Here is a 17,717-nt window from a genome sequence, read left to right as displayed (position 1 = left end):
TCCCTCAAGACCGAGAGTGACAAAGGCCCAGGGCCAACCCCGATCTTATGCCCAGCTGTGTCTACCTCAGCGCCGACGACGCTTTGTGACATCAATGGCGGTGGGCGATGTCACAATAGAAAAGGCAGCACCACGTTTCGAGGCAAAGTCCAACCTGACAGGGAGCAGGTTTTGCACTCCTCTCCGCAAGGGAAGAAAGCCTACAAAACCAGAACGTCTCCGACGAAGGGGGCAGCTCTTTGCATTCCCACTGAAGAGTGATAGATTTGGGAGCTACAAGAAACCTTTCCTAGCTGCTGCCTTTGACACTCTGTACAAGGAAGGCCTTCTGAGGGGCCTGAAGCCAGGCACCAAGTACATTCCGTCTTTGTCTCGCGGGGCTCAGGTTCATCTTGGTGGCTCTTTTCTTGCAGCCTGAGAAAGGCAAGGGGCCATAGGGGCACAAGGGGCGGGTGCCTTGCATGTTCATCTCTAGTTGTTGCCATAGGCACCGTGCTCTGCATTCCAGGGGACAGTAGGCATGTGTAGAGGAGAGGAAGGGAGCGCACGCCTCTCTGAGCCTGTTTGCTGCTACAAACGCTCTTCAGAGGCTGGAGTCCTCCCCTCTTTCCTAGTAACAGATACCTTACGTTTTGCTTTTCTCCCGAACAAACTACTAACAGAGTTGGCGAAAGCATGCTACCTTATCCCCAAAAGGACAAAAGGAAGCCTGTCCAATCACAGATGAAAGGCGAGAGCTAGACTGTACAAAGAAATGGCTCTGCCAGAGTGGATGCTGTGTTGGATGACAGCCAGGTTTATGAGACGACACACGCGCATCCCCCCGCACGCCAGGCGGGAATGTCACTGCCCTAGACTTCCAAGGGGAAGCTCCTCTCCTGTCGTCTCTCCTCCCCTCCTGTCATGTCCCCTCCCCTCCCCTCCCCTCCCCTCCCCTCCCACCCCCGCTTTTCCCTTCTCCCCTCGCTGAGCAGGTCCAGACCCCATGAACAGACCGAGGGACGGCAGAGCTGTGCACACAGCTTGCGCTGCTGAGAGAACAGCTCCAGGTGTAATGGCCCTTCTTGAAGGCCGTCTCTCCGCAGGCCCAGTGTCCCGGCTGCCTGAGGAGTGAGCTGTGAGGGGGGGGCGGGGCCAGCAGGCGCAGGGTGGCTCTGTGAGGAGAGGCCCGGGCTGCCTGTGCCCGCCCAGCAACAGCCACACCATTGGCCACGGCTGAGCCAATCAGCGGAGCCGGTGCTGGCCTGTCACGACTGGCCTGGGGCAGGGGGCACGAAGGCGAGGGGCCTGAGGAGAAACAGGGGAGAGACGGGCCGGAGGCAGCCGGGGTGAGGAGGGGGGGACGACCCTAGCCAGGGTCAGTCCGCCCTGAGCCAGAGTGCAGTTCTCTGAGCTGGGGTGAGGTGGAAGAGACGGGAAGACAATTAATCGAGTGGAGGCGATGGAAGAAGGTACAGTGTATGCGGCACCCGGGATTAACTGACACCCTCAGTTTCGTACCTGGATCAGTACTGTACTTGCACATGGACTAAGCCCCAGTTCAGAGCAGAAATTGTTGTTACTAAGCCCGGGCGCCAGAGCGCTGTTCCTGCTCTCTCCTCCCCGGTGCGACCCAAGCGCACGACTGCCCTGCCCGCTCCTGCCCTGGTGCTTCGGGAACTCGGGGGTGAAAAGGAAAGACAGAGGCGTGTAGTTACGGGATCTCTTGAGGTGTCCTGGGTTTGCTTTGCTAATCACTTCTCTAATGTTTCCTGGCCTGTTCACTAGATATGTGCACAGGGAGGCAAATGAGGCCGTGAACTAAGTTTCCAATTAAGGGTTTCCTTCTTACAAGAAAACATGCTTCCATCTTCTCATAGGAAACAGCCTGAAAGATAGAAGCTGCAGCAGCATGTGCCTCTCGTGAAAATAATAGGTAACAAGTGATGGCTGTATTCAGTTGATGCCCAGTTGCTTCCTGCGTAAGAAAACTGTACCTTAAGGTCATCTTTTGTGTATAGGCAGGGCCTTGCTAATGTTACTGTGTAGGCAGCAAGTATGTGGATGTCAGGCTTTCTGCATATTTGTGACTGATCTTTCTTTTTTCTTCTAATAAAGGAAATCTTGCTATATACTCCTGAAGTCTCCGATAAGCTCGTGGGTCGAGAGAAGGACAGGGAGCTCTCTTACCACTTAGCGTCACAGGCAAAACAGACTCAAACCCGGCTTGGTGAAAATTAGTGGAATTTATTGCCAGATGAAACTGACACCTTTCCCCCGTCTTTGGGAGGATCACCGTGCACCCTGACTCGATACAGGCAGGTGTAGTCTGGGTGGCCCCAGTTGCTCAGCACTTGCAGCCTTATGTAATTCACGAACCCGGAGAGCTCATTCTGAAATGAGAAGAAGAAATGAGTTGCCTTTTCCTCTCCGGCATTTGACTCCTGACAGAGTAGTGCCGCAGTGACGGACTTGTTCAACAGCTTACTTCCGGCTGGCCTGCGAGGTCTTTTGACCTATCGCGGTCAAGACGTTCTTGTCCTGCTCTACCTCACTTGCCGATAAGAATAGTAAAGGAAGAAGCAGGTACCAGAAGCTTCAGCAAATAGCTTGGCAAGGCCTTCTTGCCGGCTTTGAGGCACATGCTTCCACAGTCAGACGAGCCAGTGGTGTTAGTATAAAGTCCTGTTGCCTTCTCTAGAAAGCCACTGAAACAGAATGGCCTCCCTGGCACTACTCGCTACCAGCAACAACAGAATCCTCAGAAAGCCCAGTATTTCTAGTCTTGAACTAGCAGGCCAGCAGCAGTGCATGCTACAGGATGTGGCCACTTGTACGCACTTGGAGTCCAGAGAGTCAAGCTGTTTTCAGCTTCAAGTGCGGCGGCTGTAAGTGCTGAAGCTTCAACCGAAAACGAAAGAGAAGAAGAATGGCAGTCCAGGCACGCGCCGTTGGGAAGTTAAAGCAGAAGAAAGGCCAGCGTGGCACGCGCTCAAGGAGAGGGCTGCCTATAGCCCTTTGGCAGGGAAGCTTCTCCCCGGCTAACCGCATTTCTCCTCCTCTCCTACAATTCTCCTCCCTCTTTGTCCCCATACCTTCAGCTGGAAGGTCTGACTGGGATTCAGCACCGCCTGGAAAGTGAACTGTCCCAGGAACGTTCCCTGCTCCTCATGTTCTTCCTTCAGGCCCTAGAGAGAGACGGGGGTGGAGAAAACAAGAGCGCCTGGTACACCGTAGGAAGACTTCACTTCAGTCCATGACGTACTGGTTTATTTCAGCTACGTAGTCCGAGGAAGATGAGCGCAAGGAGAAGACAAGGAGCTGCAGCCAGGTAGCATGCCACGCTTGCCTACTCAACGCGTCTAAGCTGCCAGTCAGAAAAGGCGCAGACGTTCCCAGTGAGAGGGGGGTAACCTGAGGATCACAAATGCCCACTGGGATGGGAAGCCAAGAGGGTCTAGGACCGTGCACTGTGCCAGCTCCTTTTCCCTGTGGCTCCTGGAGTTCCATCTCGCCCCAGAAGCTTCCTTTTGAGGGCTACATTGGATAAAAGAGGCATACAACTCCAAGGAGCTTGTTTCTTCTGCGAGCCCGGAGGAAGCCGCAGGCCGCTGGACTCTTTGACCCGTACTCATCCCCTGCTTAGTACTGGTCCCCCGCCCCCACTCTAGAGAAATCACGTACGTAGACAGCAAAGTCCTTTGGAGCTCTGGAGATGCTGTCTCCATGGAACGTTGTCCCTGAAACATGGTCCATGGTGACTGCTCTGGGAATGATTGTCACCGACAGCTTGATGAAGACGTGTCCCTGACTTCCTGGGAAGGGCCAGCAGTTTCCCGGATGATTTTCAGGCTGAAAGGAGAAAAAGAAACTACGTTGACGTGGAGAAGGGTGCCCTGGCTCTCGTTCCTGCTGGGAGCATCAGAGGATTAAGAACTGATTTGGCCAATCAGCTCTGCTCTGAACCGCAGCCACTGCCTCCGGTCGGACCCTGCGGGTACCGAACAGAGAAGCAGTCATGCGAATTGACGCGTCACCAGATCCCTTCAGCGCAGAAGCACTTCGATGGCAGGGAGCTGGGTGCGCTACTTGTAGAAGCTCTCCGGCCTCTCCCGGTCCGGAGCAACTCGCCAAGAACAAGCAAGGGGTGGTGTGGCTGAAAGGCACCTGCCCAGAGCAGGTGGCGACTAAGACCCCACCTGGATGAGCCCTTCCTGTAAGGGGAAGCAATCGCTCCCTCTCATCCAGTCCCACCTCCTTCCGCTGGCACCAGCCAGCTCTTCAGCTTGTGCAGGCAGCTCAGCAGCAGTGCCAGGACGGCTTGCAAACACAACGTGGGGCCCTGCAGCAGTGCAGGCTCTCAGCACCTGCTTGTGCTCACTAAGAGCCCCGGGCGAGCTCACACTCTAGACCTCTGCAGGCACCTTTTCTGTTCTCCTTCCGTGCCATGCTGACAGTTTTCCCGGTGACTGGGAAGACAAAGACTGCAGGACCGAGCTAGCCTGTTAGAAGCTCGCGTGGAGGACCTGGGGCGCATTGGGAGAGGAACTACTCAGCAGGGAGACACAGGAGGCAAGTAGGTCCATGCAAGAAGGCGGCAGGAAAAGAAGGCTTCGAGGAGCAAAGACAAGGGTAAAGGCAACTCTCAGCAGCGTGTTTGGTTCCTCCCTCCCACCTTTGTTTTTCTGTTTCTTGGTGCTCCTACCTCAAGAATAAGCTCCGGAGACCTCACGTAATCCAGCACCGGCAGGGAAAACAACAAGACTTTTCCTTTCGTATTCTTGAAGGACGGAGAAGTCCTTGAATGAATGACAGCAGCCCCTGGAAAGTAGAACACAAGCACGATCATCGAGCAATGTCAGGAGGAACGTTGCACTGTTGACTTGTAAAGGCTTCTAAGTAGTCATCCGTCTCCTACAGTGGGATTCCCTCTTTCTTACTGGCATGATCCGTCTGGAGCACACAGCACGACGCTCATCGAGCTGTCGTAAGGGGCCGTGGGAAAAGACAAGAATGTGCACTAGGCTTTCTGCTCTTCAGATGTGGTCTGGCCCGTTACAGACTCTGTCAGTGGGTACATTTTTAGGGCACGAGGTGGCCCTTGACTTCTCGCCCCTTCTCTCCTGCCACTGGGCGCGTTCCAATGCCTGTCTTGTCAAGCTGGACAAGGGAGCGCTTTGGAACGGGTTTGTTAGTACAGCGTCACGGCACCTGATGATTTGAGGGCATAATCAGGCATCGGGACTCGGTTTTCTTCCAGCTTCTCCAAGACGTGATTGATTATCTCTTGAACAGCCTGGGAAGGAACACAAAGGAGAGCGCCGGTTAGAAGGAAAAGGAACGGGGCAAGCAGCTCCCCTGCACGGCCAGCCAAGGTGAACTGCGACAAGGTTAAACTCAGATGTAAGGAACGCCGGAATTGCCCGGAAACCTCCCAGGTTTGCTCTACTCTGATTGACGGGTATCAGAATGGAGGGGCTGCTCACTCCAATGCTCTGAATGCTGAAGCTGCGGGAACGGGCTTTTCCTATGGAGATGCCCCATGCCAGGCAGCACGGACAGACAAGCCTTCTGGGCCTGAGATGGGACTGGGGTAACTATGGACTGCTGAGACCATTCTTTCTTCCCGGTCCTCCCTTGAGGAGGACCCCAGATCTGGACGGAGAGGAAGGTACGACTAACACAACTGTCATTCCCGTCACGGCTCTCTCTTCCCCCATAAGGAAGTGTGGAGCGACAGGAAAAGGAGGCGTGGCAATGCACAGCACTTGTTCCAGCAGCACCAGCCTTTTGGCTAGCTATGACAGGGAACATGCCGGAGGGAGGAAAGAAACCTCTCAGTAGCGCCTTCTGCAGCATGCCCTTACCCATCCGGTAAAGCCTGGGAGCTTAGCCTGCTTCAAGGCTTCCTGGAGAGCACGCTCGGCGACATCCTTTACGCTCCATCGCAGGTGATAGAGCTCTTCCTGGAGCTTACGTAGCTGTTCTTGCAGGGTCAGGGTTTCGCTCAGCGCTTCTCCTAACTCGTCCCCTGCTGGCCTAGAAAAAGTGAGCAATGGAGAGACTGTAAGTGTTGTGGCTGGCCTCTCGGACGCCGCGGGGATGCGAGCGAGATGAGAAGCCTGGCTCTGGATGACTGGCAGGCTAACCACGTCATAAGCGGTTGGGAGAGTTAGTTCTGAAGTTCTCAGAGCTTCGGGCTGAGAAGCTGCTTCCCGGCTGCCCGGGCACATTTTGGGGAACTGCTGAACGTCTCAGATGGCCCGGAGCCATCTTTTTCCCTATCACAAGTGCCAACGTATCATCAAAGCCGTGCAAGAGCAGATTTGAAGGGGTGCGGGTGGCAGTTCCTATAGAAAATACCAACAGAAACAAGAGGTGCGCAGTTTTTTTCTTTTAAAAGATGTCTCAAGGCAGGCTGCTGCAATTTAAGAGGTAGCCAACAGCGGCATAGCATGCCGATCCCGCGTATGTTTGCCCAGTCTAATCTCCCAATTCCTGCTGCGCATGCAGCTCAGACATAAACAGAGAAGGCTGCAAGACACACAAAGAGCAAGGGAACGCGGTTGCCGTTGCCAAACGCTTCTTCTCAGCAACAGCTCTCTCCCCTGTTTTGCTCTTTGTTCCCCTCCTCGAACACTGGTCCTACTGAATCACCCTGCCCCGCTCCTTTAATTCTCTCCCAGTGCTCCACAGCCTTGGCCTGCTCAGTCCTCCGGGCCACTCCCCAAAATCTCCTCCCGTCCCACTCGGATCAGAAGCAGCATTTTGCCTACAGCACGCCCCTCTCCAACAGTCCATTAAAGGGTGCTGGTTAATAGTGACTGCAGCGTTCCTCTGCCACCCTCTCGCCGCTTCCTTCCTTTTCCTTCTCTGCGTTAGGGATAGACTAGCGAGACACGATCTAAGGGAGACGGGGAGAGCTCTCCTGGACCAGGCCTAGAGCCCTCTGCCCCAGTTGCCTTTCCTGTGCTTGGTTGCCAGTATCTCGGCTCTCCGTTTTTTCCTCCCCCTCTCTCCTGCGGCTCCCTCTTCTCCTTTCTTAGCATAACATGTTCCTTGCCTCGGCTAGCCTCTTCTGCTTGCTCGAGAAAATACACTTCTGTTCTCCCTCTCCGCCTGACTGTGGCAGTTGCAAGGCTGCCCTCAGTACTTGAACCTTGCCCCCCTGCAAAGGTCTTCACGGGCAACTGCTGCCTACACTGACCTCAGCCTGAGAGAAGACTCTCTTTCCCTTGGCCTCTCCTCTCCTTCCAGGGGCCAATGCTGCTTGCAGGGGCTCCCTATTGCAGCCCAGCAATGGAAAGCAGCAGAGGTGTCTCCTAGCAGCTACTCCCAAGCATCGAGGGAGAGAAACAGATGCAGGATGGAGAAGGCTACCATTCCCCTTCTGAGGCGTTAGGAAGGTGGAGCTGCGAACAGCCCAGCCCAAGCGAAAGGGTGGACGGATGGGTGGCCCCAGTCCCCTAATGGACGTGGGGAGCTACAGCGCACCGCTTGGCAGAAGGGAAGAAGGGGTGATGGGAGAAGCTCAGGGAGCTGTGCCAGGTGAAGTTTGTGTGAGGCAGGACATAAACAATGTGCTGTTGGGGCCGAGGGGCAGAGCTCCTCTGAAGAACCGTCTAGTCAAGGGGAAATCGTTTTTACCTCCGAGTCTTCCAGTCCCCTCCAGGGAGGTGCAAGCGCTCCTGGAACGACAATTAAGGGAACAGTCATTCCAGACAGAAACAGACCTTCTGCAGAAACAAAGGCAGCGCACAACAACAGTCTCTGTACAGCCACGGGAAACAAGGAGTTGCAGACACCATGCCTGTTTGTGCTCGGCTGCTCCGCTAGCGTACACTGCGGAAACGCCGCTGTGGACCGGCAGGCAAGACAGAAGACAACTCACACTGGGCATTGTCTTCTTCCAGAAAGCTTCCCCTCTTTGACTTGGGCACGGCTTCCAGTTAAACATCATCTTTCCTACAAAGCCTTCTACCATTTGTCGGGCCTTCATTCGATAGGTCAAGAGGTGCATGCCACCTCTTTTACGTATTCGGTCCAGTTGACCTTCACCTGAATGACCTGCCAGGGTGGCTACTGTACCTAGCTCCTAGCCACGGGCTTTAAATGAGTGGCACTTTATGCCCTGGAGTTACGCTGGCAGAGCCAGTCTTGATCTGAAGAAACCTAAATGTCACCTGCTGTTGGAGAGGCTGAATACAGGAGGAGATGTAGGCGTGGCATACTGCTGCAGTCCTCCTCCAGAGGCTTTGTTCGCCAAGCTGTCCCACGCGGTAAACACCTGTCAGACATACACCAAAGTTCTCCCTACACTAAGAACTTGGTCTAAGAACTTGGGCTTATGCCTCGGGCTGCCCGCTCCCCTTTGCGTGTCTCTCCCAGGTGCCATAGTGGTCTCTCCTCTTGTAGTCTTTGCAAGAGGTCATGATGGCGTGGGGGCTCCTCAACAGACGGACATTCCCTCCTGGAATATGCTCCTTGTCCTGCAGAAGCTGCTCAGTCGCCTGGGGCAGGCGAGGTTAGCCACTGCCTCTCCCACAGCTCAAGAGAACTGGCTTAGCCCTCCTGGGGAAGGCAAGTCACCCCTTCCTCGCCCCCACACCCGTTCCTCTGAAGCAGGGGGGACTGGCACACCTCTCTTGGGGACTTTCTGCTCTTAGCTGGGCTCCTCTGGTCGCAGCAGGGGAAACGGACCAGGGCAGAATGGAGCCCTCCTAAATGGGGACCTCCTGAAGCACCAACCTCAGGTCTGAGCTCTACAGAGACTCACCGAAAGAGAACAGACTGACAAGCAGCGCCAGGGTCACCGTCTTCAGAGCCTTCGTTTTCCTGCGGAGCAGCAAGGAGGAAAAGGATGGTGAAGCTGGCGGTACCCGTGCAGTTCAGCAGCAGACTCGAGAGCAGCAGTAGGGACTGCAGGTCTTGAACCTGGCGTTCCCGGCGGGAGGATTGGCTTGGTCTCGCACAAGCCCGAGTCAGTGGTGGAGTTGTCACCAACTGCACCCGTGGGGCCCTTGGTACGGCAGCGATTGGCACTGTTTCGTTAGGGATGAAGGGCTCCAGATTGACTCTGGACTAGGAGGAGGAGTTGCAGCAAAAGCTGCGGCCATACTTCACGCCTGTGGAGGTGGAGAGGGATTCTTTGGAAATGGAAGGGACATAACGAACGTCTGTTTCTCCCGCCCACCATCCGATCGGTACTTGTGCTGATGCTGTTCTCCACGCCCTCTCAAGAAAAGGTTCAGCCTGTACCCCTACAGTTCAACAGCCTGCAAGGCAGCAGGGGTTGTGAGTGTCCCCTCTAGCAGCATTTCTTTAGCAGCCGGCTTATCACTGGCCCTTTTCTTGGCATAAATGCACACAAATGCAGACTGGGGAAAGAGGGAGGGAGGGAGGGTTGAATGTAAAGGCGTGCTCGTAATCCGTGGGGAACCAAGGAGACGCCAAAGAAACACCCTGGTGGGTAGGCCCTGCTCCCCTGAAGCCTGATCTGCCAAGAGACAGCACACACGGCTCTGCAAGATGGAAACGCCTCCTGCCTGGTCTAGGAGGCTCTCGAAAGGCTTACAGTGTACACTTCATCAGGAATAAACAGACCCCTTTCGTTTTACTAGAAAACTTCTTGCACCCCTCAGAGGATCTTGTGCTGCTTTTCCTAAGGCAAGACCACTGGTGAGGAGCTGACCAGGTTTCCAAAGGAAACCTCATCTGTCAGGAACACAAGTCAAATCCACTGCCAACAGAGGAAACATTGGTGTCCTTCTGGTTTGGGTCGAAAGGAAAACCAGGAAAGCTCAGGGACATAACCCGTGCTGCAGAGCGCAATACAGGACTGTGCTAAGCTCTCGCAATTACTACGGCAGCATGTATCTGGGCAACCGCTTGGGACTCCCTCCGTGCGATCCAAAATGGACCCGTCCCTCATTTCGCAGAGACCTCCTTTTGCTTTCTAGGCCTAGTCCTGGCATTTGGGAAGAGACCGAAGAGACTGCCGCTGCCTTCCACCACCTCCAGACTGAGCTCTCGGGCTGCCCTTGTGTTCTTCCCCTGTCCACCGCCCACCCCCCCAGCGGATGAGGTGGAAAATACACTTGAGGAAAGGAGAGGAGGATTTTTCAAACGTACCCGTTCAGGTCGTGGGCCTTCCACGGCTGTCTCTCCGTATCTGCTGAGGTGCGAGCACCAGGCATCCTGCTTGCTCGGGAGCAAGCCAAAACCTCCGCGATCTCCATTCCCTCAAGACCGAGAGTGACAAAGGCCCAGGGCCAACCCCGATCTTATGCCCAGCTGTGTCTACCTCAGCGCCGACGACGCTTTGTGACATCAATGGCGGTGGGCGATGTCACAATAGAAAAGGCAGCACCACGTTTCGAGGCAAAGTCCAACCTGACAGGGAGCAGGTTTTGCACTCCTCTCCGCAAGGGAAGAAAGCCTACAAAACCAGAACGTCTCCGACGAAGGGGGCAGCTCTTTGCATTCCCACTGAAGAGTGATAGATTTGGGAGCTACAAGAAACCTTTCCTAGCTGCTGCCTTTGACACTCTGTACAAGGAAGGCCTTCTGAGGGGCCTGAAGCCAGGCACCAAGTACATTCCGTCTTTGTCTCGCGGGGGCTCAGGTTCATCTTGGTGGCTCTTTTCTTGCAGCCTGAGAAAGGCAAGGGGCCATAGGGGCACAAGGGGCGGGTGCCTTGCATGTTCATCTCTAGTTGTTGCCATAGGCACCGTGCTCTGCATTCCAGGGGACAGTAGGCATGTGTAGAGGAGAGGAAGGGAGCGCACGCCTCTCTGAGCCTGTTTGCTGCTACAAACGCTCTTCAGAGGCTGGAGTCCTCCTCTTTCCTAGTAACAGATACCTTACGTTTTGCTTTTCTCCCCGAACAAACTACTAACAGAGTTGGCGAAAGCATGCTACCTTATCCCCAAAAGGACAAAAGGAAGCCTGTCCAATCACAGATGAAAGGCGAGAGCTAGACTGTACAAAGAAATGGCTCTGCCAGAGTGGATGCTGTGTTGGATGACAGCCAGGTTTATGAGACGACACACGCGCATCCCCCCGCACGCCAGGCGGGAATGTCACTGCCCTAGACTTCCAAGGGGAAGCTCCTCTCCTGTCGTCTCTCCTCCCCTCCTGTCATGTCCCCTCCTCCCTCCTCCTCCTCCTCCTCCCCTCCCCCCCGCTTTTCCCTTCTCCCCTCGCTGAGCAGGTCCAGACCCCATGAACAGACCGAGGGACGGCAGAGCTGTGCACACAGCTTGCGCTGCTGAGAGAACAGCTCCAGGTGTAATGGCCCTTCTTGAAGGCCGTCTCTCCGCAGGCCCAGTGTCCCGGCTGCCTGAGGAGTGAGCTGTGAGGGGGGGGCGGGGCCAGCAGGCGCAGGGTGGCTCTGTGAGGAGAGGCCCGGGCTGCCTGTGCCCGCCCAGCAACAGCCACACCATTGGCCACGGCTGAGCCAATCAGCGGAGCCGGTGCTGGCCTGTCACGACTGGCCTGGGGCAGGGGGCACGAAGGCGAGGGGCCTGAGGAGAAACAGGGGAGAGACGGGCCGGAGGCAGCCGGGGTGAGGAGGGGGGGACGACCCTAGCCAGGGTCAGTCCGCCCTGAGCCAGAGTGCAGTTCTCTGAGCTGGGGTGAGGTGGAAGAGACGGGAAGACAATTAATCGAGTGGAGGCGATGGAAGAAGGTACAGTGTATGCGGCACCCGGGATTAACTGACACCCTCAGTTTCGTACCTGGATCAGTACTGTACTTGCACATGGACTAAGCCCCAGTTCAGAGCAGAAATTGTTGTTACTAAGCCCGGGCGCCAGAGCGCTGTTCCTGCTCTCTCCTCCCGGGTGCGACCCAAGCGCACGACTGCCCTGCCCGCTCCTGCCCTGGTGCTTCGGGAACTCGGCGGTGAAAAGGAAAGACAGAGGCGTGTAGTTACGGGATCTCTTGAGGTGTCCTGGGTTTGCTTTGCTAATCACTTCTCTAATGTTTCCTGGCCTGTTCACTAGATATGTGCACAGGGAGGCAAATGAGGCCGTGAACTAAGTTTCCAATTAAGGGTTTCCTTCTTACAAGAAAACATGCTTCCATCTTCTCATAGGAAACAGCCTGAAAGATAGAAGCTGCAGCAGCATGTGCCTCTCGTGAAAATAATAGGTAACAAGTGATGGCTGTATTCAGTTGATGCCCAGTTGCTTCCTGCGTAAGAAAACTGTACCTTAAGGTCATCTTTTGTGTATAGGCAGGGCCTTGCTAATGTTACTGTGTAGGCAGCAAGTATGTGGATGTCAGGCTTTCTGCATATTTGTGACTGATCTTTCTTTTTTCTTCTAATAAAGGAAATCTTGCTATATACTCCTGAAGTCTCCGATAAGCTCGTGGGTCGAGAGAAGGACAGGGAGCTCTCTTACCACTTAGCGTCACAGGCAAAACAGACTCAAACCCGGCTTGGTGAAAATTAGTGGAATTTATTGCCAGATGAAACTGACACCTTTCCCCCGTCTTTGGGAGGATCACCGTGCACCCTGACTCGATACAGGCAGGTGTAGTCTGGGTGGCCCCAGTTGCTCAGCACTTGCAGCCTTATGTAATTCACGAACCCGGAGAGCTCATTCTGAAATGAGAAGAAGAAATGAGTTGCCTTTTCCTCTCCGGCATTTGACTCCTGACAGAGTAGTGCCGCAGTGACGGACTTGTTCAACAGCTTACTTCCGGCTGGCCTGCGAGGTCTTTTGACCTATCGCGGTCAAGACGTTCTTGTCCTGCTCTACCTCACTTGCCGATAAGAATAGTAAAGGAAGAAGCAGGTACCAGAAGCTTCAGCAAATAGCTTGGCAAGGCCTTCTTGCCGGCTTTGAGGCACATGCTTCCACAGTCAGACGAGCCAGTGGTGTTAGTATAAAGTCCTGTTGCCTTCTCTAGAAAGCCACTGAAACAGAATGGCCTCCTGGCACTACTCGCTACCAGCAACAACAGAATCCTCAGAAAGCCCAGTATTTCTAGTCTTGAACTAGCAGGCCAGCAGCAGTGCATGCTACAGGATGTGGCCACTTGTACGCACTTGGAGTCCAGAGAGTCAAGCTGTTTTCAGCTTCAAGTGCGGCGGCTGTAAGTGCTGAAGCTTCAACCGAAAACGAAAGAGAAGAAGAATGGCAGTCCAGGCACGCGCCGTTGGGAAGTTAAAGCAGAAGAAAGGCCAGCGTGGCACGCGCTCAAGGAGAGGGCTGCCTATAGCCCTTTGGCAGGGAAGCTTCTCCCCGGCTAACCGCATTTCTCCTCCTCTCCTACAATTCTCCTCCCTCTTTGTCCCCATACCTTCAGCTGGAAGGTCTGACTGGGATTCAGCACCGCCTGGAAAGTGAACTGTCCCAGGAACGTTCCCTGCTCCTCATGTTCTTCCTTCAGGCCCTAGAGAGAGACGGGGTGGAGAAAACAAGAGCGCCTGGTACACCGTAGGAAGACTTCACTTCAGTCCATGACGTACTGGTTTATTTCAGCTACGTAGTCCGAGGAAGATGAGCGCAAGGAGAAGACAAGGAGCTGCAGCCAGGTAGCATGCCACGCTTGCCTACTCAACGCGTCTAAGCTGCCAGTCAGAAAAGGCGCAGACGTTCCCAGTGAGAGGGGGGTAACCTGAGGATCACAAATGCCCACTGGGATGGGAAGCCAAGAGGGTCTAGGACCGTGCACTGTGCCAGCTCCTTTTCCCTGTGGCTCCTGGAGTTCCATCTCGCCCCAGAAGCTTCCTTTTGAGGGCTACATTGGATAAAAGAGGCATACAACTCCAAGGAGCTTGTTTCTTCTGCGAGCCCGGAGGAAGCCGCAGGCCGCTGGACTCTTTGACCCGTACTCATCCCCTGCTTAGAACTGCCCCCCGCCCCCCACTCTAGAGAAATCACGTACGTAGACAGCAAAGTCCTTTGGAGCTCTGGAGATGCTGTCTCCATGGAACGTTGTCCCTGAAACATGGTCCATGGTGACTGCTCTGGGAATGATTGTCACCGACAGCTTGATGAAGACGTGTCCCTGACTTCCTGGGAAGGGCCAGCAGTTTCCCGGATGATTTTCAGGCTGAAAGGAGAAAAAGAAACTACGTTGACGTGGAGAAGGGTGCCCTGGCTCTCGTTCCTGCTGGGAGCATCAGAGGATTAAGAACTGATTTGGCCAATCAGCTCTGCTCTGAACCGCAGCCACTGCCTCCGGTCGGACCCTGCGGGTACCGAACAGAGAAGCAGTCATGCGAATTGACGCGTCACCAGATCCCTTCAGCGCAGAAGCACTTCGATGGCAGGGAGCTGGGTGCGCTACTTGTAGAAGCTCTCCGGCCTCTCCCGGTCCGGGAGCAACTCGCCAAGAACAAGCAAGGGGTGGTGTGGCTGAAAGGCACCTGCCCAGAGCAGGTGGCGACTAAGACCCCACCTGGATGAGCCCTTCCTGTAAGGGGAAGCAATCGCTCCCTCTCATCCAGTCCCACCTCCTTCCGCTGGCACCAGCCAGCTCTTCAGCTTGTGCAGGCAGCTCAGCAGCAGTGCCAGGACGGCTTGCAAACACAACGTGGGGCCCTGCAGCAGTGCAGGCTCTCAGCACCTGCTTGTGCTCACTAAGAGCCCCGGGCGAGCTCACACTCTAGACCTCTGCAGGCACCTTTTCTGTTCTCCTTCCGTGCCATGCTGACAGTTTTCCCGGTGACTGGGAAGACAAAGACTGCAGGACCGAGCTAGCCTGTTAGAAGCTCGCGTGGAGGACCTGGGGCGCATTGGGAGAGGAACTACTCAGCAGGGAGACACAGGAGGCAAGTAGGTCCATGCAAGAAGGCGGCAGGAAAAGAAGGCTTCGAGGAGCAAAGACAAGGGTAAAGGCAACTCTCAGCAGCGTGTTTGGTTCCTCCCTCCCACCTTTGTTTTTCTGTTTCTTGGTGCTCCTACCTCAAGAATAAGCTCCGGAGACCTCACGTAATCCAGCACCGGCAGGGAAAACAACAAGACTTTTCCTTTCGTATTCTTGAAGGACGGAGAAGTCCTTGAATGAATGACAGCAGCCCCTGGAAAGTAGAACACAAGCACGATCATCGAGCAATGTCAGGAGGAACGTTGCACTGTTGACTTGAAAAGGCTTCTAAGTAGTCATCCGTCTCCTACAGTGGGATTCCCCTCTTTCTTACTGGCATGATCCGTCTGGAGCACACAGCACGACGCTCATCGAGCTGTCGTAAGGGGCCGTGGGAAAAGACAAGAATGTGCACTAGGCTTTCTGCTCTTCAGATGTGGTCTGGCCCGTTACAGACTCTGTCAGTGGGTACATTTTTAGGGCACGAGGTGGCCCTTGACTTCTCGCCCCTTCTCTCCTGCCACTGGGCGCGTTCCAATGCCTGTCTTGTCAAGCTGGACAAGGGAGCGCTTTGGAACGGGTTTGTTAGTACAGCGTCACGGCACCTGATGATTTGAGGGCATAATCAGGCATCGGGACTCGGTTTTCTTCCAGCTTCTCCAAGACGTGATTGATTATCTCTTGAACAGCCTGGGAAGGAACACAAAGGAGAGCGCCGGTTAGAAGGAAAAGGAACGGGGCAAGCAGCTCCCTGCACGGCCAGCCAAGGTGAACTGCGACAAGGTTAAACTCAGATGTAAGGAACGCCGGAATTGCCCGGAAACCTCCCAGGTTTGCTCTACTCTGATTGACGGGTATCAGAATGGAGGGGCTGCTCACTCCAATGCTCTGAATGCTGAAGCTGCGGGAACGGGCTTTTCCTATGGAGATGCCCCATGCCAGGCAGCACGGACAGACAAGCCTTCTGGGCCTGAGATGGGACTGGGGTAACTATGGACTGCTGAGACCATTCTTTCTTCCCGGTCCTCCCTTGAGGAGGACCCCAGATCTGGACGGAGAGGAAGGTACGACTAACACAACTGTCATTCCCGTCACGGCTCTCTCTTCCCCCATAAGGAAGTGTGGAGCGACAGGAAAAGGAGGCGTGGCAATGCACAGCACTTGTTCCAGCAGCACCAGCCTTTTGGCTAGCTATGACAGGGAACATGCCGGAGGGAGGAAAGAAACCTCTCAGTAGCGCCTTCTGCAGCATGCCCTTACCCATCCGGTAAAGCCTGGGAGCTTAGCCTGCTTCAAGGCTTCCTGGAGAGCACGCTCGGCGACATCCTTTACGCTCCATCGCAGGTGATAGAGCTCTTCCTGGAGCTTACGTAGCTGTTCTTGCAGGGTCAGGGTTTCGCTCAGCGCTTCTCCTAACTCGTCCCCTGCTGGCCTAGAAAAAGTGAGCAATGGAGAGACTGTAAGTGTTGTGGCTGGCCTCTCGGACGCCGCGGGGATGCGAGCGAGATGAGAAGCCTGGCTCTGGATGACTGGCAGGCTAACCACGTCATAAGCGGTTGGGAGAGTTAGTTCTGAAGTTCTCAGAGCTTCGGGCTGAGAAGCTGCTTCCCGGCTGCCCGGGCACATTTTGGGGAACTGCTGAACGTCTCAGATGGCCCGGAGCCATCTTTTTCCCTATCACAAGTGCCAACGTATCATCAAAGCCGTGCAAGAGCAGATTTGAAGGGGTGCGGGTGGCAGTTCCTATAGAAAATACCAACAGAAACAAGAGGTGCGCAGTTTTTTCTTTTAAAAGATGTCTCAAGGCAGGCTGCTGCAATTTAAGAGGTAGCCAACAGCGGCATAGCATGCCGATCCCGCGTATGTTTGCCCAGTCTAATCTCCCACCTGCTGCGCATGCAGCTCAGACATAAACAGAGAAGGCTGCAAGACACACAAAGAGCAAGGGAACGCGGTTGCCGTTGCCAAACGCTTCTTCTCAGCAACAGCTCTCTCCCCTGTTTTGCTCTTTGTTCCCCTCCTCGAACACTGGTCCTACTGAATCACCCTGCCCCGCTCCTTTAATTCTCTCCCAGTGCTCCACAGCCTTGGCCTGCTCAGTCCTCCGGGCCACTCCCCAAAATCTCCTCCCGTCCCACTCGGATCAGAAGCAGCATTTTGCCTACAGCACGCCCCTCTCCAACAGTCCATTAAAGGGTGCTGGTTAATAGTGACTGCAGCGTTCCTCTGCCACCCTCTCGCCGCTTCCTTCCTTTTCCTTCTCTGCGTTAGGGATAGACTAGCGAGACACGATCTAAGGGAGACGGGGAGAGCTCTCCTGGACCAGGCCTAGAGCCCTCTGCCCCAGTTGCCTTTCCTGTGCTTGGTTGCCAGTATCTCGGCTCTCCGTTTTTTCCTCCCCCTCTCTCCTGCGGCTCCCTCTTCTCCTTTCTTAGCATAACATGTTCCTTGCCTCGGCTAGCCTCTTCTGCTTGCTCGAGAAAATACACTTCTGTTCTCCCTCTCCGCCTGACTGTGGCAGTTGCAAGGCTGCCCTCAGTACTTGAACCTTGCCCCCCTGCAAAGGTCTTCACGGGCAACTGCTGCCTACACTGACCTCAGCCTGAGAGAAGACTCTCTTTCCCTTGGCCTCTCCTCTCCTTCCAGGGGCCAATGCTGCTTGCAGGGGCTCCCTATTGCAGCCCAGCAATGGAAAGCAGCAGAGGTGTCTCCTAGCAGCTACTCCCAAGCATCGAGGGAGAGAAACAGATGCAGGATGGAGAAGGCTACCATTCCCCTTCTGAGGCGTTAGGAAGGTGGAGCTGCGAACAGCCCAGCCCAAGCGAAAGGGTGGACGGATGGGTGGCCCCAGTCCCCTAATGGACGTGGGGAGCTACAGCGCACCGCTTGGCAGAAGGGAAGAAGGGGTGATGGGA

General features: G+C 55.0%; 2 protein-coding genes across 2 annotated transcripts; both read right to left on the bottom strand.

Annotated features, from left to right (window-relative positions):
- Window positions 1–2,216: 2,216 nt before the first annotated feature.
- On the bottom strand, window positions 2,217–10,217 carry LOC140646014 (SUN domain-containing protein 3-like). Its single transcript, XM_072849441.1, has 7 exons — window positions 10,111–10,217; window positions 5,847–6,018; window positions 5,191–5,275; window positions 4,685–4,800; window positions 3,664–3,831; window positions 3,075–3,167; window positions 2,217–2,372 (listed from the first exon to the last, which is right to left on the bottom strand). Exons 1-7 carry the CDS (start codon window positions 10,215–10,217, stop codon window positions 2,217–2,219), a joined length of 897 nt encoding a protein of 298 aa, XP_072705542.1.
- Window positions 10,218–12,433: 2,216 nt separating this feature from the next.
- On the bottom strand, window positions 12,434–16,234 carry LOC140646012 (SUN domain-containing protein 3-like; the record flags this gene model as incomplete). The annotated part of the gene is made up of 6 exons (XM_072849440.1): window positions 12,434–12,589; window positions 13,291–13,383; window positions 13,879–14,046; window positions 14,901–15,016; window positions 15,408–15,492; window positions 16,063–16,234. Coding segments are annotated over 6 exons (790 nt in total), but the record flags the coding sequence as incomplete, so codon positions are not given.
- Between the last annotated feature and the right edge of the window lie 1,483 nt (window positions 16,235–17,717).

This window comes from Ciconia boyciana, unplaced genomic scaffold (genome assembly GCF_034638445.1).
Source record: "Ciconia boyciana unplaced genomic scaffold, ASM3463844v1 HiC_scaffold_111, whole genome shotgun sequence".
NCBI lineage: Eukaryota > Metazoa > Chordata > Aves > Ciconiiformes > Ciconiidae > Ciconia > Ciconia boyciana.
Note: the sequence above shows the minus strand (reverse complement) of the source record. Positions and strands in the feature narration are given on the sequence as shown.

Coding starts and splice junctions, on each gene's coding strand:
- LOC140646014 (XM_072849441.1), bottom strand. CDS start 10,217: ATGGAGATCGCGGAGGTTTTGGCTTGCTCCCGAGCAAGCAGGATGCCT. Junction 6,019..10,110: donor AAGGCCCACGACCTGAACGG/GTACGTTTGAAA, acceptor CACTTTTTCTAG/GCCAGCAGGGGACGAGTTAG. Junction 5,276..5,846: donor TCCCAGGCTTTACCGGATGG/GTAAGGGCATGC, acceptor GTTCCTTCCCAG/GCTGTTCAAGAGATAATCAA.